Here is a 20,821-nt window from a genome sequence, read left to right on the forward strand (position 1 = left end):
TTAAAAAAAAAAAAAAAACATTCTTTACAGTTTATAGGACTTACCTGTAAGTCACACGACGTGAAGGCTTTTGGATTGTGTAGAATTCTTCACTGCTCTGTCCTCTTCCTCTTCCTTCCATGCTGTGGGGACTAACAGCTTCAGGTCTCCGGGCTCAGCTGCACTAAAGATGATCTGATAAGGACACACCCCTTCCTGTTCTCTCCTCCATTGGAAAAGTTCACTAGAATTAAAGTTCATGTGCGTGTAAAGGCAGGCGCCCAATACTTTTGGTAAAATAGTGTATAGATCACCATCAACAGGTTTAGAATTCAAAAAAGTTAACTAAAATGGTTGCTAGAACTTTATCATTTCCCTATAAATTTTAAGCTACATTTTTTAACAATTTTAACAATGATTACACGGCCTGTACCAGGGTCTGTGAATGGAGGAGGGAATCCCGTGACTGATCAGACTCCTCCATTCACAGATCCTGTTATGGGCAGAGTAATCAATGAAAGAACTTTTCTCAATGAAGGAGGAGTGTTGCCATCAGATAATCTTTAGTGCAGCTGAGCCCAGAGACTTGAAGCTGTTAACCCCCACAACTCCAAAAGTTAAGACACAAGAAGAGGACATGGCAGCTCTGCAGCAAAGAATCCAGCAACCTGCACATTATGGGACAAGCTTCATTACCTCGTAGTCATGTAACTAAAGATGTAAAAATGATTTAAATTTTTTTAAAAGTTCATATTTAAGAATAAACATAGTTTGCATAGCACAGGCACACTGTGGTTCCAAATGCTGTGGACCCAGTAGTGATGTAGCATGTGGCCGATGGAACAGCAGCATGCAGCAGGGGAAATGTTATCAAACACAACCAGAAGTGTTGGATAGCAGTGACCCCTGGATCTCTGGAAGAGAGCATACTCAGGACTTGCTGCCCAGAGAACAGGCAAGTACTTATGCCTCGTACACACGATTGAATTTTCCAACAACAAATGTTGGATGTGAGCTTGTTGGCAGAAAGTCCGACCATGTGTATGCTCCATCGAACATTTGTTGTTGGACTTGCCGCCAACAAATGTTGGCTAGCAGGTTCTCAAATTTTCCGCCAACAAATGTTTGTTGTCAGACTTTCTGATCGTGTGTACACAAGTCCGTCGGACAAAAGTCCACGCATCTTCGGAATCAAGTATGAGCCAGAGATATAACTAGTGTTCGTAATGGAGATATCACATACGTCTTGTATGTCACTACGTTCGTAATTGTTGGCCAACATTTGTGTGACTGTGTGTATGCAAGACAAGTTGGAGCCAACATCCTTCAAACAAAAATCCACAGTTTTGTTGTTGGAAAGTCCGATCGTGTTTACGGGGCATTGCAGTCTGCATCTTACTGAATGTTTCTATCCTAGTGAGGGGGTCTTTTTAAACACCTTGAGAAAATAAAACATGCAATAACTTTTCCACCTGCCTGTTAACTAATTTAGGTAATGCTAGGTGCCGCAGTCTTGTTTTCTGGGAAATCCCAGTGACAACAGCTGCCGAGTCAACAAAAAAACACTGACATCCCAAAACACAAGGCACCAAATCCAGAAAAAAGTTTTCTAAAATGATAAAAATCTGTATTATGACAATCACTTTTTGACATATTAGAAAGGGATGAACACTGTAAAATGTAGTCATTAGAGTAGGTGCACAGGAAAAAGTAGAGCAGTTGAAGTCATGAGCTGTCACATCGGAAGAATGCAAGTGAACAAAATGTGAATTCTAAAACTTTTTATTGTTCTGCAGCCAGATGTTATTTTAACAAAAACTTATGGATATCTTATTATCGTTCAAGAATATGCAAATTGTCCAGCATTCCTGTTTTAGCATTAGCATCAAATATTCATGAGGCACAAATTTCGGCAACATTTACAGCAAGACACTAATCTATTAATGTAGAACTAAAAGCAAAACTTTTTTTTTTTTTTTTTTAATATTGGATAGAGTAAGGGGCGGGGGGGGGGGGGGGGGATAATACCTTTCAGTTTTGTTTTGCCACTTGTGACCAATTAAGGAGATTGGTGTAAATTGTTAAAAAATGTAGCTTAAAATTTACAGGAAAATGATAAAGTTCTAGCATCTAGTCATACCTTAAGAGTTTCAGTTTGTATGCAATCAGGCATGCCATTGCACTTCATGGTTTGGTAAATCTGAAGACAAAAATCTGCAGAAAATCTAATAGTGTGTATGGGGCATTAGTCCGTAGGGTTCAATATTGAGTTGGGCCACCCTTTGCAGCTATTGCAGCTTCAACTCTTCTGGGATGACTGTCCACAAGGTTAAGGAGTGTGTCTATGGAAATGCTTGACCATTATTCCAGATTCGTATTTGGAAGGCCAGGCACTGATGTTAGACGAGAAGGCCTGGCTCGCAGTCGATCTCTGCTTTCCAGAGAAAACTCTGGTAGTGTTTACATCTGCCGGAGCTGGAAGTGTGTCATGACATCGCTTTCAGCCTCCCAGGGTCATAGAGATGGCCGGGGACCATACATACATATGCTAATCCGCTGCGGGGACCGATCTCATGGGAGAACCTAAAAAGGCACTGGAGAGCAGCGGGGGGAGCCCCTTCCCGCTGCCAGTAAAAGCAAATCAGCAGCTAAATAGCCTCTAGGATTTCTTTTACATTAGAGGGAATAACCGGCTTAAAACAAAGATATTTGAATGATGCCTGTTGCTGCAGGCATTATCCAGATATCACCACTTCAATCTAAGGACATCATATAATGTCCTATGGGCAAGAAGTGGTTAAACAGCAAAAGTGCCTTCTTTTAATGATCTGGAGTAGATGTGGCCACATGGAAAGGATTTTGCCTAGAAGGAAGCAAGGGGTTACCTCACAGTGGCAGCTAAGGGATGCAGCAATAAAGGGCACTGGTGCATTTATCTCTGATAAAGGCCAATGTTGGAGAACATTTCATAACCTTGGAACCTTGGAAAACCTGGCTGGCAACAAACTAGCTGCAACTGGTAGTAATGATGCGTGGGTCAATGACCCTTTAACCCAGTGTTTATTCTTATTCTGAGAAGCAACAGGCGTCTTTCATGGGGGCTTCATGCCCCCTTTTATTGAAGATGCAGCTGTGATGGCTGCGACTCAGCATTCCTGCAGCAGGCAGGTCTCCTCGAAGCAGCTCAGCTTGAAAATCACTTCCTCAGCTTCCCCAGCCATTTCTGTACTCTCCAACTCAACTTAGTCCAGTCACGAACCGCAGGGTTCGATATCGATACAAGCTCTCATAGACTCCTTCTTCTGGCACCTCTCCCGTGTCTTCCCGGGCCTTTTCATTTTTATGCTCCTGTGAAGAAAGTTCTGCTTTCAGCCTACAATTCCCAAAAGTCTCTGGATACCTGTATTAAGCTATGGCAAGTAAAAGTGCTGAATGCTTCCATCTTGTGGCTGAAAAAAGTTCTGCATTCTCAGTAACAATGCACAGTGCTACAATAGTTGTGCTGTTTTGCATCGACATGCAATGATATACATTTTTGTGCATTGCATTTCATAAAAAAGTGCACACCAATACACTTTTATGGTATGGACAGGACACTCTTTTTGTGTCATTGCATTGATCAACGCAATGACTTTGCTTTGCACATAGCATGAGTGAGCTCTTGATTTTTTTTTTTTTAAACGGATCCTTAAGAAGAGCAGAAGACAAAATGAGTCTGTATTTACCCAAATGTACATACAGTATATAGTCAGCTTGTGACTCCTATATTGATTTACGGTGATTTCCTTGAGCTGTAAATGAAGAGACTGTGTGCAATTGATAAATCCCTCTGTAGCAAGAGATTTAATCAATAATGTACTCCTAGCCTAATTATTTAAAGTGTATGGTAAGCCTAAACTTTTTTTTTAGTTGTGAATAGTGGGGAATGATAAGAAACACTGTCACATTTTTACTGCTGTCTGTGGCTCCATTAATGAGATTTCTTCCCACTTACTGTCACAGTGAAAATAGTCTCCCTGGAGAGAAAGTGAGGGGTTGCATTAATTTAGACATTTGATATGAATTTAAGGTGCTTCTTCTACAATCCATAATGACCTAGTAAACAGCAAACAATCTTTATTTATAAGAAATAACTGCAATGAAACTCACTTGCATTGCAAACAAATAATTTCATATTTTTTTTGAACTTTTATTTCATCCCAAAGGGAACCAAGTGCATATAACACTTGGTTCTATTTGGATCAGTGGCCCCTTGGACATTAAACATCCCTCCTTTGCTGGCCGTAGCTCCACTTCATTCTTAAGTCCAAGAAATACCCACATTTTTTTTTGGGGGGGGGGGGGGAGTACAGCCAGAACTGATCCCCCACCCCCTTTTTAAGTTGAGGGTTCCTTTCCTATTAAAAATGAACAATCAGTGCTGCTCCTATAGTGCTAATCGTTCATCCATAATAGTAACAATCACTCAGCTCTGTAGCACCCTGTGATCCATCTGCCGGTGCTTGTACACATACAAAACCCTGGCTGATGGGTCCCACAGCCCCGCAAGGCTGTGTGATTTTTCACTTTTCAATCAGCACTGTCAATCAGAACTTTTCACTTAGCAGTGTCAGAATCAGTGCTGTGTATGACACAGCCCTACCATGACCTGATAGACCAATCAGCACTGCGGGGCTGTGTAATCCATTGGTCAGGGCTGTGTATATTTATAAACAGCTGCAGATAAACGCACAGAACTGCAGACTGTGTGATCTTCTGTAAAAGCCAGCGCTAGGCTCCAGAGCACCCCCTGACGCCAGAAAATAAATCTGTCACTTAAACATCTGCCCCCTTCCTAGCAGCAAATATTCCTTGTAATAACTGCATCCTAAATGTGGTTCATTTTTTCTCTAAGTGCGCCTAAGAGCCTGTGATTTTATATGTGCTCTGACACCTGTATGTATTACTCTTCCCTTGATATGCGGATGCTTTTGCCATGCCTAAGACCCAGTGTGTGCTTAAAGCCCAACTCCAAGCTTAGAGCTAGGACTTCTGGAGCATAAAAACTTCCACCAAGTGCTCAAGAGATATAGGAGGCTGGTGGGTCATTGAACACACGGAAGAAAGAGTGGCGCCAATTTGAGTGTAGCATAACAAAGCACCAGATTTAATTGATGGTAATGAACTCACAAGATAATAAAAGATAAGACACATATGAAGTAGTATATCTCACTGTGAGATGTCCGACCGGATCGCTACAGTCTGTGCAGTAACCAGTCCCAGCCACGCTAGTGGGGTCCAGAGTTCCAAGGCTAGAGAGGAGGCACAGGGCAAACTGTCAATATGTCATGAAGGGAAGGACAGAAGGTATGGCAGTGGCGCACGTTTGGAGCATGTGTACTCTTTTGTCAGGCCTGACAAAAAGGAGCATGCATGCTCCGAACATGCGCAAGGTTTACTACTTCATATGTGCCTTATCTTTTGTTATCTTGTGAGTTCATTGCCATTGATTAAATCTGGTGTTTTTTAATGCTACACTCAGATTGGCGCCACTCTTTCTTTCTTGTATTTGCCTACAGAGCTATCTTCTACTCTGACAGGTGGCTACCTATACACTGAGTATGCCTGGGACCCTACAGCACTAGCCCATATACCTGCACCTTATGGACTTTGCTATATATGGATTTTAACTCACTTTAATGTATGAACTTTTTTGTTTATGCCCCCAAATTTATTTGGGATAAGTTATTTTTCTATCCCACCCCATATTGATTGTTGCCAGTCACATTTCTTTGATACTCCTTTCTGATACTCAATTAATTTCAATGATCCCTGCTCATATCTGAGTGTTTTGTCGCCTGAAGCAAAATGCCTGAAGCTCAAAAAAGTACATGAGCCTCTTTTTGGCAGATTACAAGCATTTTTGGCCCCATAGACTTCAATAGAAACACCTGACCTGAGTGTTTTACAAGCATTTTCTGCTCAAATAGCAGCTATCCACCCCTAATTTCCTCTCCCTCTCCTCCCCCTAGTACTTTCTATTGGCTAAACAAAAAAATGTTAGAATCTGTAAAACATTTGTAATACACTTCTTAAATGCTTTTAAAAAGCTTGCAAAAAGCTGCAAAAAAGCTTTAACCTCTCTGGCGGTTTTCCCGAGTGTGGCTCGGGTTTAAATTTTAGTACCATTAGCGGTAACCCCGAGCCACACTCGGGATTGCATTGGTGGATTCTGGTGCAGTGTACTTACCTTGTCCCCACGATCCTGCGATGCCCCCCCCCCGCTGTGTCTGCGGGCTCTGTCCTCTGCCCGATGCCTCTGTGTTCCGGGCTCCGTTCCCTGTGAGCGTCACAACGCATGGGGGCGGAGCCTGGCGGCAAATTCAAAAAATCGAAAATTCATAACACATACAATACAGTGTAATCTTACAGATTACATTACTGTATGAAATAATTTCACATCCCTTTTGTCCCCAGTGCTTTGTCCAGTACCCTGCATGAAGTTTTATATTATATAAACTGTTCTTTCTGCCTGGAAACCTGAGACTGTCCATAGCAACTAAAAAGTGTCCCTTTACGTCAAAAGTGGTTTTAGACCAGCTAGAAAACAGCGATAGTAAATTAGAACACTTGCAGAATTGAGCGATAGTGAATCGTGGGGAAATTAATTTTATTATTAATATATTATTATTGTTTATAATAATTTATAGTTTAATTTATCATATTTTAATTTATGATTTCGTGTTTCAAACTTTATCATACCCGGGATGTCTACTAGACTCTTGTTTGGACAGATTTAAGTGAGTTATTGCTAAGAATTACAGGCCTACAATATAAATCGCCAAATTTCTATGCAAAACAATTGTACCGCTTTGAGACGCAAAAATCTGACATAATTATACTGTCAGGGAGGTTAAATAAATGTCCGAAAAACTTCAGTAAATCGATACGCTCAGGTGTGAATAGAGTCTAAGCGCTTTCCAAACCCCAATACCCTGGTTGTCATTAAACACACAGGTCTACAACCAAGATTTAAATATCACAATTGTATGACTTACACTTAAATTCACAAACCGCTTCTCTAGAAAAAGCCTCATTTTCCATCACCACATCTTTTTCCCCAGCCTATGTTTCATCACTAGAACACTTTTAATTACATTTGCATAATGTATGTTTATTTTTAGACACAAACAAATCCTAATGAAGTGACAGCCCTTTATCAGTGCATTTTTGATTAATAAATAAGCAGATAGAATAGTAAAATTATTTGTCAGGTGATGTTTTAAATGCTTGTTTTAAGTGTGGATGACGGTGTGAATTATCCACATTTCAGGCATGTGATTTAATCAAAGAATGTATTCAATGGTACCCACCCAGGGGACATGGTAATAAAGCAGGAAATTTAAAAAAAAAATGCACCAGGAAGGTTCACCTGTAGTGAATGTTTGGTGAATATCAGATTCTCTGTTTGAATTTGGAGACCTTCCAAAATTAAAACTTAGAATTATAAAACAACTGATGTAATATGCTATTCAAAAAGCCACATAATGTTTATCCGGAGTGAACATATTATTCTACAAATCACGTGGAAAGGAAATGTGGTGGAAACATGGCTTGAAAAAAAAGAGAAGCAGCAACTGTAATGAAGAGCAATCACTCTCAGGTTCCTGGTATGTCTCTGTAATTCCCTGAGACCCCCAAGATCCAGGGTACTCTGATATGCAAATATTAAAGTGGCTGTAAACCTCAGACATGAAATATGAACAAAGTGCATCCCTCTATAGTGTGTATTTGTCTCAACTAAAATCACTAAAGCCGCATACACACGAGCGGAATGTCTGACAGAAAAAGTCCAACGGAAGCTTTTCATTGTATATTCCAATCATGTGTGTGCCTCATCTGACTTTTTTTTTTTCGAAAATTCTGACGGACCTAGAAATAGAACATGTTCTAAATATTTCCAATGGAACCAATTCCTATCGGGAAAACCTCCTGTCTGTATGCTGTTCCGACGGATCAAAAACGATGCTTGCTCTGAAGCAAGTACGAGACAGAAGCTATTGGCTACTGGCTATTGAATTTTCTCTTTCTAGTTCCGTTGTACGTGCTGTACGTCACCGCGTTCTGGACGGTCGGACTTTAGTTTGACTGTGTGTAGGCAAGACCGCTTGAATGGAATTCCGTCGGAGTTCCGTCAGAGAAACTTTCGGAGTTTATACCGACGGCAAAAACAGTCGTGTGTACACGGGAAAAGGGGTTGACTTACCAAAACTGAAGTGTGCAAAATCTGATGCAGCTGTGCATGGTAGCCAATCAGCTTCTAACTTCAGCTTTTTCAATTAAGCTTTGACAAAAACCTGAAAGCTGGTTTCTATGCACAGCTGCACCAGATTTTGCACTCTTCGGTTTTAGTGAATCAACCCCAATGTGTCATTTCTGTCTGCTGTTTTGTTCCTCTGCTATCAGTATGAATCACTTCTGACAAGTTTTCCTGACAAGAAGAGAAAAATGGTTACGTGGAGGGACCTCCAGCAGATTGACAGCCTTAGCTCTGTTCCTGTATTCTATGTGAAGGGGGGGTGTCTCTTCCCTTCAATCAGCTCTCAGAGCTTCCCTCACTGAGCTCTCCGCCTACTTTTTTCTGAACTCTCGGATAAGCTTATAAATTCTGGACTTTGAACAGATGTAGAGAAGAGAAGACCATAAATAGACAGATACAACTTATGTTGGAGGATTTGTTTAATCTCTGTGTATCACCTGAGGATAGTCCCCTTCACTGGGTATATGTAAATTTTTACAGCCACTTTAAAGTAATTGTAAAGTCTTGTTTTTTTTCTAAAACAAAAACTTGAATTTGCACAGAGCAGCCCGGATCCTTTTCTTCTCTGGTCTCTCTTCTGTGCTCCTGGCCCCTTCCTCCTGTTCAGTGCCCTCACAGCAAGCAGTTTGCTATTGGGGCATCCGAGGCGAGTCACAGCTCCCTGTGTCCATTCAGACACGCAGCCTCAACCTGGCCCCGCCCCCTCTCTCCCCTGATTGGCTAGCTGACATTGAATGACAGCAGCGGGAGCCAACGGTGCCGCTGCTGTGTCTCAGCCGATCAGGAAGGAGAATCTCGGATGGCTGAGACATTCATGGACATCACTGGACAGAGAGGGACCTCAGGTAAGTGTTAGGGGGGCTGAGGGGGGCTGCTGCAGAACAGAAGGCTTTTTATCTTAATGCAAAGAATGCATTAGGATAAAAACAACCTCCTGCCTTTACAACTACTTTAAGTCTAAGTTTAGCTAAAAATCAAAAACATAAAAATCAGCACACAGGACATAACTTAGAGTTATGATGATGTGTCCCTTGTGCTGACTGTTCTTTTATTAGGAGAAATCTCCCTCTGTCCAAGCAGAACTATGACTTCTATGAATGAAATGGGAACTATCAATGGGGGGGGGGGGTTGGAGCTAGCAATCATTTACTTGTCCCCCATTCATAGATCCTGTGCCATTCATAGAAGCTGTAATACTGTTTCTATGAATGGTGGATAGGGCAAGAAAAGGGTGGAATAGTCATTCTCTCATGATGAGAACACCTGACAGCCCTTTAGTTGTATTAACCCCGCTGTACCAAACTTTTATGGCTGTGGGGGGATTTCTCCTAAAAGAATCAGCACATAGGAAATATTATACTAACTGTAAGTTCCTTGTCCTGATTTTTATGTTTTTGATTTTATCTAAATATAAGCTTTAACTTTTCTTCATATCGTTGATGACTGAGCCAACTCCTCTCACTCCTAGTGAGATAGTTAAGGGGTAAGAGGGGAAAGATGTGTACACTGAGGGTACCAGCTTTCACTATTAAGCTATTACAGACTTCATACTTTATACAAAGTCACAAAACAACATTTCTGAAAATCTATCTATGAGCTACAACAATCAAAATATGGATTTGTAAGCTATTAAAAATTAGAAATTTTCCTTTATATAAATCATATGAATCAGTAATAACTCAAAAGGTATAACTAACATACATTATACTTTTTTTTTAAGGAATTATAGTTCCACTGAACTTAACAAACTTAAATCGGAGTTCCACTCAAAAGTGGAACATCCACTTATCCGTCCCCCCCCCCCTCTGGTGCCACATTTGGCACCTTTCAGGGGGGAGGGGGGAATGGATACCGGTTTTTGACAGATACCGTTCCCCACTTCTGTAGACGGCGCTGTGCAGCGAGCCCCCCCTCCTTCCTCTGCCGCCGAGCCAATTAGAAAGTGCAGCGTATTTTGTACATGCGCAGTAGAGAACAGGCTGTGAAGCCAAAAGCATTCCCTTACTAGGAATGGCAGCAGCTGCACCCAACAGCCAATCCGAAGATTGACTCGGGTGCCAACATCGCAGGCTCCCTGGACAGGTAAGTCTCCATACATTAAAAGTCAGCAGCTGCAGTATTTGTAGCCACTGACTTTTAATTTTTTGTGTAGGGGCTGGACCTCTTCTTTTATATACATTGACACTGAACTCCAGGCGGATATAAAAACATCAATAAAAGCAGCAATGGATTCACATAAAGAAGAACTATAAGGATTTTTTTTTTTAATTTTGGATAGAGTAAGGGAGGGTTCTAATCTGTCACATTTTTTTTTCGCCATCTGTGTTCCATTGTGGAGATTTCTCCTCACTTCCTGTCCCATAGCCAAGTAGGAAGTGAGAGGAAATCTCCGCAAATTAAGATAATTCCTTGGGGACCCCCAGGTCACCATAACTAGTGTCCCCATTGGAAGATTTCCCCTCTATTACGTTTCTTGAGACAACCCAAAATTTGGGATTTTCTTTTACTTTCACTTTAATTGATATTGGTAAACAGGAAAAATTGAGAGGGTAAATCTCCTTAACCTCCCTGGTGGTATGATTATTTCGGATTTTAGGTGCTGAAAGCGGTACAATTATTTTGCATGGAAATTTGGCGTTTTATATTGTAGGCCTGTAATTCTTAACATTAACACACTTAAATCTGTCCAAACAAGAGTCTAGTAGATATCCCGGGTATGATAAAGTTTGAAACACAAAAATATAAATTATAATATAATAAATAAATATAAATAATTAAAAAAAATAATAATATAATAATAATAAAATACATTTCAACACGATTCACTATCACTCAATTCTGTAAGTGTTCTAATTTACTATCGCTGTTTTCTAGCTGGTCTAAAGCCACTTTTGACATAAAGGGACACTTTTTGGTTGCTATGGACAATCTCCAGTTTCCAGGCAGAAAGAACAGTATATACAACATAAAACTGCATGCAGGGCATGGGCCAAAGCATTGGGGACAAAAGGGATGTGAAATAATTTCATACAGTACTGTAATCTGTAAGATTAAAGTAATGTATGTGTTATGATTTGTACATTTTTTTGAATTTGCTGCCAGGCTCCGCCCCCGTACGTCGTGACACGTGCAGGGAACGGAGCCTGGCACGGAAAGGCTTCGGAGGAGACAGAGCCCGCAGACACAGCGGGGGACATTGCAGGATCCTGGGGACAAGGTAAGTAATGCCGCACCAGGATCCTGAGATGTAATCCCGAGTGTGGCTTGGGGTTACCGCTAATGGGACTAAAATTTAACCCCGAGCCACACTCAGGGAATACCGCTAGGGAGGCTACCAGGGGCACAGACAGCAATAGAAACCTAGTCCAAAACTAAAAAAAAATTGCCTTTAGTTATACTTTAAAAAAAGATCACTAAATGTATAAATGAAACTAGTACAAGTACCTAATTCAACTCTTTATTAGCCTCTTGTAATCCCCTGCACAACAGTACTCAGATTGGAAGAAGGAAGGGCAGCACTACAAGATAACCAGACTCCACTGAAGTGCACAAGTGCTGACAGGAAAAGAGAGTAGAGAGGTGACCTCATCAGTGTGCTGCCGGTCTTCCACGTGCCATTTAGTAGACAAAGGGTGTGTTTTGACCTTAGTTCTTGCCCAAACTGTGTTGGTGCTGCAGTTAATGTCAAGGATACACTCTCTAGTGGGGGTGTCTGGAACATAAGGCTAGCTTATTAAAAAAAAAACTGTTTTCATATCTGTATTTAACCTGTGCCATTGTAGATGCTTGCTTGTAGTTCAGTTTTAAAGTGATACTAAAGGTTTTTTTTTTTTTTTTTTAACACTGAACCTTGGGGTACACCACTGATAACTTTAGACCATTCAGAGTAAGAATCATTAACCACTACTTCTGTCTTTTAGACAATTTTCTGTCCATTTACAAACTGATTTTTCCAGGTCTGTAGACTTTACCTTAGAAGTTAGCCATGTGTGGGGAATGGTATCGAATTCTTTTGCAAAATCCAAGTATACCACATCCACAGGCACTCCTTGTCTAAGTTTTTACTTACCTCCTCATAAAAAGAAATCAGATTTGTCTGACAACTTCTCTTTCATGAATCCATACTGTCTGTTGCTTAAAATATTTTTTCCAGCAAGAACTCTTTGATCCCTTTTTAAATATAGGCACCATGTTGGCCTTACACCAATCCAGTGGTACTATTCCAGTCATTAAAGAGTTCCTAAAAATTAGAAACAATGGCTTTAAAAGGACAGATCTAAATTATTTTGGGATAAGTGTGTGCATGCCATATGGTCCAGGTACTTTATTCACCTTTATTCTGTAAATATTTCTGGACCATATCAATTCTGAGCCACAGTGAACCATTTGGGGCTGTGTCAATACCATCCCCATTATGGACATGAGCTCCCCATGCTCCTTTGTATACGCAGAGCTAAAGAAGATATTTAATAAATTTGCCTTCTCTTTGTCTCCAGTCATCCACTGTAGATTATTTTGTAAAGTGCCTACATGACCTTTTTACTATGAATATATTTTAAGAATTTCTTTGCATTTGTCTTACTATCTTTTGCAATCTGTCGTTCATTTTTAATTTTTGCAGCCTTGATTTCTTTTGTACATATTCTGTTATATTCTTTGTAACCTAAACGATGATAGTGTTCCTTCATTTTTATAATTCCTTTTAGGATAGTGTAACAAGTTTGCGATTTTAGAAATAAAAGGAAGCATTTACAATTATTACAAGTCTTTTTAGTTCCACTGGGTTACAACACTTTCTTTTTAGGAAAGCATTTAAAAAACAAATTGTAACTTCTAAACTTTGATTTCTGGCAGGTGATCACCAGCTCCCAGCAGAATATCAGTATGTCAAGAAAACGACTACAAGAAGACCTTCATCTTCGAAGCTGTGGTGCTCTTAGTTCTCCAGTAGCATTTCTACACAGGATTCATCTAGCACGAGATATGGATCAGGGCCGCCCACATAGTCTAATTGGAGTTTGCAGAGAAACCATCCTTTGATTAATGGCTAACAGATTGCATGCAAAACTGTTACTTTTTAATCCAGCTCCATAATCTGAACCAACTACAACATGGCATCTCCTATATGGACTTGATCATGCATGGGACAAGAGACTCCAAACTTGAAGAGGTTCCCGAATGTAATAAGTTCTGCAACAACAATGCAAGCTTTATTTCCACACAAAAAGCCTTTTTTGAAATAGATGTCTGGGGTTTATTCTATTTTTGTTTGAAAATAGAGATTTGGATATTGCTGCCATGTAGCTTCATTTATTGTACACCATATTCTCAGCAATGATCACCTCTCAAAAAAGAGGACCATTTTGTGATGCTGCAAGCTTGCAGATACCATTATCAAATTGTATCTTATTTGTTCCACCAATGAAAGGTAGCTTAAATTTAAAAAAAAAAAAAGATCTTTAGCAGAAGAAAGCTGTTTTACAACCTCAGCGTTGTATTACTTTATGTACCTCAAAGTGTTTTCACAAAATGTTTTAATAAAAAACAAGCTATTTATTCTCTTTGTTTTGCTTTCATTCATCACATCTCTATGTCATGTGGCCATTTAGGGACATTGGGGTTTAATTACTAAGGCAAATAGGGTGTTCATTTTGCAAGAGAAGTTACACTGTACAAAGGAATTTGCCCCAGAGCTTGTAAACCATACCCAATCACATGTAAGGTAAATAAAGAAAAACAACTGCATTTTTACTTGTACATGATTGGGTGATGAAAATCAGCACAGCTTCAACTTATTCACTAAGCTATGGGAGAAATTGCCATACAACTTACCTTGTACAGTAAACAGCCTATTTGCTACAAAAAATATTGTTCATGTAACTTAATTTATATTATACCTGTCCAAAGGCAGACAAAATGACACATTAGGGAGCAGTGGGGCCTTATTTATCCTTGTGCCTTTTTGGTTCAGCTAAATGCACAGGAAATTGCACACAACGTTTACGATGAAATAAGTGCCAAATGGTAACCTGTGCTGAATAAAATATGAAGGCTACAATTGCTGGTAAGTCCTGAAGTTAGTAGCTGCCTGACCATTTCATTGGATTCAACAGTTCCTGAGTCAAAGGCATGAAACCAGGATTGTATACTTCAGCATCACAACCAGCCAAAGAATCATTTTAGAAGATGTTTTCTTTAAAGCGGGTTGCCAGCTAAAATAGTCTTGTTCTAGTACAGGATAGAGTGGAGAAGGGTTACACCTTCAATGTTTTTTTATTAATTAATTTCTATGCTGGTGACAAAAGTGAAGGTGAAGGGAAATCTTTCAAATGGGTACATAGCATTAAAAACACCAACAGAGATGCTAACACTTCCTCATGCATCCAATCTTTTGCCTGAAGTTTCACAATCAAATGTGCTTATTTGGAAACAGAATAGAGATTGTTAGGGGAAGGTGAGAACCATTGGTCTGGGGACAAACAAAGTGCCCTTTCATTGGAACAACAAGGTTCAGTGGCCTTCTCTGTTCTTAACTTCTTCTGACACTCTAGGGAGAATTACTAAAACTGGTGCACACAGAACCTGGTGAAGCTGTGCCTAGTAACCAATCAGTTTCCAGGTTTTATTGTCAAAGCCTAATTGAAACCGAACCTTTGCTAACCTCCAGTCTAAATATCAACTCCCCAAAACTCTGCACTACTCTTACCTCCAAACAAGTCATTACCTGTCAGCTCATTCCCCTACCCTTATCTTACCTAAACCAACAACCTTTGAACTCATATGTTCCCAAAGTCCCCATCAAACACAACTGATTTCTGCTATCTATAAAATACTTCAAGAATCATCCCCACTTTCTGATGATCTCCATACCTACATGTGAAAAAGGTCTCAAATCATCTCTATCCCTCAGTGGGACAGGATTTAGACCTCCACCTCCACTGTGGACCTCCACCTCCACTGTGTCTCTCTGCGTGGCACAGAGAGACAAAGCGTTCACAATATTGTTCTTCTGGTATAGGACACCAGAGATCATCCACTGTTATGATCCCTCCCTGTCCCCTCTTTGCTGGAGATGTGGTAAGACCTGGGGGGGGTACCCATTACCATATATTCTGACAATGTGAGTTAATTACACCTTTTTGGCCCATGGTGATGTCTCTGCTCCAAAGATTATTTGAGCCCCCTCTAACATTGGACAGATTACATCTCCTCCTAAAGCCGCGTACACACGAGCGGAATGTCCAACAGAAAAAGTCAGACGGAAGCTTTTCATCGTCTATTCCGATTGTGTGTAGGCCTCATCGGACTTTTTTTTTCGAAATATCTGACAGACCTAGAAATGGAACATGTTCTATTTTCGACTGAACCAATTCCTATCGGGAAAACCGATGGTCGGACTTTGATTTGACCGTGTGTAGGCAAGACCGCTTGAATGGAATTCCGTTGGAGTTCCGTCGAAGAAACCTTCGGAGTTTATTCTGACGGCAAAACCGGTCGCGTGTACGTGGCATTAGCTTTCCCTTTCCAGGTTTGGGGAAAAACTCAAACAAATTGGCTTCATACATTTTATTAGCAGCTAAGAGAGTTATTCCAATGTGTTGGCTGGCATCCACCCCTCCCTCTCAAGAGCAACTTCTTCTCAATGTCATTGCCGAAATTCGCAGAATGGAGCACATGACAGCATTAGTACAGGATGCTGTTGACGGGTTCGATGGGATCTGGGAATTGTGGGACAAATCTGAGCACGGTTCCCCTCCCTGACTCTGTCTGAATCATGTCAACCCTTTAATTCCCGCCCCTTTCTGATTTAGCTCCCCCCATCCTGTTCACTTGCTGATTTCTGCTTGCCACCCAGTATACTACCCCCTTACCCCATGGTATAAATATGTGTTGTATAATTTTGCTACACATTTCTAGTTCTAATTAAGAGAAAAATGGTTATAGCCTTTAGACGGTTTGCTCTACACAGTTCTTTATGTAGTTACATATCTGTATTCGACCTAGATGCTTGTATCTTTTTTGTTTGTTTTCTTTTTAATGTGCTTTATCTGGAATGTCAAAATCTTTAATAAAAAATACAATTAAAAAGAAAACAAAAAAAAGCTTAATTGAACAAGCTGAAGTTGGAAGCAGATTGGGTACTATGCACAGTTGCACCAGATTTCGTGTGCACCAGTTTTAGTAAATCTCCCCTATCTTTTTACTTTTTACAGTCACTGACTGCAGGTGCCACTCTGATTGATGGTGAAGTATCTCCACTCAGTGACCTCAGTTCAGCATATCTTATCTGTTCTGGCCCAGGGGACAAATTCTCCTTGTCCAGTCCACCCCAGAGCATGTTCAACCAGAAAAGTGTATGCTCACTTTGCAAGATGAATGCTAGTGAATAAGGTGAGGCCACAATTCACGTTAAATACCCAATCATGTGGTAGAAAGCATCCTTTTTTTATCCATCACCAATAAACATGAGAAGGTATTCAAATGGAACATAGCTTCACCTTCTTTACTACCACAGTGACCATAAAGATTCCAGAGTAAATAACTTTGCTTGGAGAACAGCCTCCATTGCTTTAGTGAATCAATTGCCTTTTCCTAGGAAGCTGTGTACTTACCAGAATTAAAATGGAATGGAAACAAATGTGGTACATAATGTAACTCTCAGTTTAGTATCACTCCAGTTTAATATTAGAACAATTTTCAAGTAATTTGGGCCACTATATAAACATAATAATACATTGGGTTTAGTGGATATTTATCATTTCCATAAATGTAGGCTGGAGTGTCTCATTTCCCAGTCCATCCTTGTCTTTTTAACTAGTTCTACTGATGTCAATGTACTTGAAATAGTATTGAAAAACAAGCATGGTATGAATAGAAGGGCTTGATTTCTATACAATACAGACAGAAAAAAATCTCCCAAATATACAAACTCAAAACTACAAATTTAATAACCAGACATAACTGTCCTAATACTGTCATTAAATTTATAGAACTATTGGGGATTTGTCTTTTTGAACCTCTGTTAACTGATTCAGCCCCGGACCATTTGGCTGGTCAAAGACCAGAGTACTTTTTGCGTCTGGGTACTGCGTCGCTTTAACTGACAATTGCGCGGTCGTGCAACATGGCTCCCAAACAAAATTGACGTCCTTTCTTCCCCACAAATAGAGCTTTCTTTTGGTTCACCTCTGCGGTTTTTATTTTTTGCGCTATAAACAAAAAAAGAGCGACAATTTTGAAAAAAACGCATTATTTTTTACTTTTTGCTATAATAAACATCCCCAAAAAATATATAAAAAAACATTTTTCTTCCTCAGTTTAGGCCGATACGTATTCTTCTACATATTTTTGGTAAAAAAAATCGCAAAAAGCGTATATTAATTAGTTTGCGCAAAAGTTATAGCGTCTACAAAATAGGAGATAGTTTTATGGCATTTTTATTAATAATTTTTTTTTTTACTAGTAATGGCGGCGATCAGATATTTCTATCGTGACTGCGACATTATGGCGGACATGTCGCACAATTTTGACACATTTTTGGGACCATTGACATTAATACAGCGATCAGTGCGATTAAAAATGCATTGATTACTGTAAAAATGTCACTGGCAGTAAAGGGGTTAACACTAGGGGGCAGTGAAGGGGTTAATGTGTTTCCTAGGAAGTGTTCTAACTGAAGGGGGATGTGGAGTGTGCAGGGAAATTAACAGATCACCTGTTCATACTCTGTATGAATAGACGATCTGTCAGTTCCCCCCTCAGAGAACCGGAAACTGTGTGTTTACACACACAGCTCCCGGTTCTTCGTGTGCCCCGAGCAGCCCGGGAGCCCGGCGGTGATTGAGACAGCCGGGCACTCGCTTTGGCTCCACGGGCAGATGTACCATCGCGATTCGCCTGCCTTTGCCACGGTCGGCAAGCAGTTAAAGCGGAACTTCACACTCTTAATCAACAACGATTATTTCTAATCCTTGACCCCATACACACTATTAGATTTTCTGCAGATTTTTGTCTTCAGATTTACCAAAACCATATAATATGAGGTCAAACCTTAAGAGTTTCAATTTGTATGCAATCAGACAGGCCCTTGCACTACATGGTTTTGGTAAATCTGAAGACAAAAATCTGCAGAAAATCTAATAGTGTGTATGGGGCTTTGTGCTGCTAGCATTAGTAAATAGATAGGAAAGTATATCATATGCTTGTTTTAAACTTTTTTTTTTAATTTCTTATTTCCTAGTTTTCAGGTGTAGGTAAATGATGTCATACATCCCAGGAGTTTTCAGGAGGGGAGGTGGGGCTTTCTCAGCTAAGCACACCCTCTTGCCTGCATGCCTGGGGTAAGGGCAGAGAGATTCCAGGAAGTAAATACTATATGAATCCTCTGCAAAACAAAACCAAAGAAAGTTCCCAACTCAACTTGCCAGCCAGCCTGCAACCAACTGAATTAACCTGTCTAGCAGTTTGCGTTAAAAACAGGGGTTTCATTTGCACACATTTGCAAATAAATGTGTAAGCTGCAAATGTGTAAGCTGCCCCACCTGTCACACTGGCCCCCACCTGTCTCCTGTGACACTGCCCCCCCCACCTGTCACACTGGCCCCCCACCTGTCTCCTGTTACACTGGCCCCCCACCTGTCTCCTGTGACACTGGACCCCCACTTGTCTTCTGTGACACTGCCCCCCCACCTGTCACACTGGCCCCCATCTGTCACCTGTGACACTGGCCCCCCACCTGACTCCTGTGACACTGGCCCCCACCTGTCTCCTGTGACACTGGCCCTCCCACCTGTCTCCTGTGACACTGGCCCCCCACCTGTCACACTGGCCCCCACCTGTCACACTGGCCCCCATCTGTCACCTGTGACACTGGCCCCCCACCTGTCACACTGTCCCCCACCTGTTTCCTGTGACACTGGCCCCCCACCTGTCAAACTGGCCCCCCACCTGTCAACTGTGACACTGGCCCCCCACCTGTCTCCTGTGACACTGGCCCCCCCACCTATGACACTGGCCCCCCACCTGTCTCCTGTGACACTGGCCCCCCACCTGTCTCCTGTGACACTGGCCCCCCACCTGTCACACTGGCCCCCCACCTGTCACCTGTGACACTGGCCCCCCACCTGTCTCCTGTGACACTGGCCCCCACCTGTCACACTGGCCCCCCACCTGTCACCTGTGACACTGGCCCTCCACCTGTCACCTGTGACACTGGCCCTCACCTATCACCTGTCACACTACCCCCCCCCCCAACCTGCCACATAGCCCCTATTTTATCACACTTCCCACGTCATACTATTTCCCCATCACACTTCCCCCCACCTGTCATACTGCCCCCACCTGTCACACTGCCCCCTTGGCACAATACCCTCCTGTCATACTGCCCCCCTCCTGTAACACTGCCCCCCTCCTTTCACAGTGCTCCCTCATTACACTGTCCTCCTCTTGTCATACTTCCCAAGTGTACTAGCTTCAGTATAAATCACACAAATAGGAAACATAAGGGGAATACTGAATTTCAAAAGAGCCAACTTCCCTAAACGATGAACCTTGCTAGAAGGCATAAATTGGGATAAAATATTAGGAACAAAAAACACGAGGACAGATGGGTTTGCTTTAAGAGCATATTAAATAAGGGCATTAGCCAATGCATCCTATTGGGTAATAAATTTAAAAAAGCGAACAAAAGTTCTGGATGGCTTAACTCCAATGTAAAAATGCATATAAAAGCAAAGGAGAAGACCTTCAAAAAATACAAGGTTGAGGGATCCTCATCAGCATTCAGACTTTATAAAGAATGCAACAAGAAATGTAAGGGTGCAATAAGGACGGCTGAGATAGAACATGAAAGACACAGCGGAGGAGAGCAAAAAAAACTTAAAGAAATTCTTTAAGTATGTAAACAGTAAAAAAGGGAGGACAGACCATATTGGCCCCATAGAGAATGAGGAAGGTAATCTGGTTACAAAGGATGGGGAGACGGCTAAGATATTGAATTTATTCTTCTCCTCAGTCTTCACAAGGGAATCGGGGGGCTTCAGTAACCGAAACTACAGTGTTTATCCTCATGACACATCACAGGAAGCACCTCCATGGTTAACAGAGGACAGAATTAAAATTAGACTTGGGAACCTTAACATTAATAAATCACCGGGACCAGATGGCTTGCACCCGAGGGTACTTAAGGAACTCAGTCAAATAATTGCCAGACCATTGTTCCTAATTTTTACTGACAGTCTACTGACTGGAATTGTATCAGCTGATTGGAGAAAAGCCAATCTAGCACCAATATTTAAAAAGGGCCCAAAATACATTCCTGGGAATTACAGACCAGTTAGCATAACATCAATAGTATGTAAACTCTTGGAGGGGATGATAAGGGACTATATACAAGATTTTAGTAATGAGAACGGTATCATTAGCAGTAATCAGCAAGGAATCATGAAAAATCGTTCTTGCCAAACCAATCTATTAACCTTCTATGAGGATTTGAGTTGTCATCTAGATAAAGGAAGGCCCGTAGACGTGGTGTATCTGGATTTT

General features: G+C 41.1%; 1 protein-coding gene across 1 annotated transcript in view; it reads left to right on the forward strand.

Moving 5' to 3' along the window:
• Positions 1-13,829, forward strand: part of ENTREP2 (endosomal transmembrane epsin interactor 2) — a 1,090,200-nt gene extending 1,076,371 nt beyond the window's left edge. The window contains exon 11 of the mRNA XM_073618861.1: positions 13,133-13,829. Within this exon, the coding sequence (XP_073474962.1) occupies positions 13,133-13,318 (186 nt within the window). The 3' untranslated portion in view covers positions 13,319-13,829. The remainder of the gene's footprint in view (positions 1-13,132) is intronic.
• The last annotated feature ends 6,992 nt before the right edge of the window (positions 13,830-20,821 follow it).

The sequence above is a fragment of the Aquarana catesbeiana genome, linkage group LG03, assembly GCF_042186555.1.
Source record: "Aquarana catesbeiana isolate 2022-GZ linkage group LG03, ASM4218655v1, whole genome shotgun sequence".
NCBI classification, from domain to species: domain Eukaryota; kingdom Metazoa; phylum Chordata; class Amphibia; order Anura; family Ranidae; genus Aquarana; species Aquarana catesbeiana.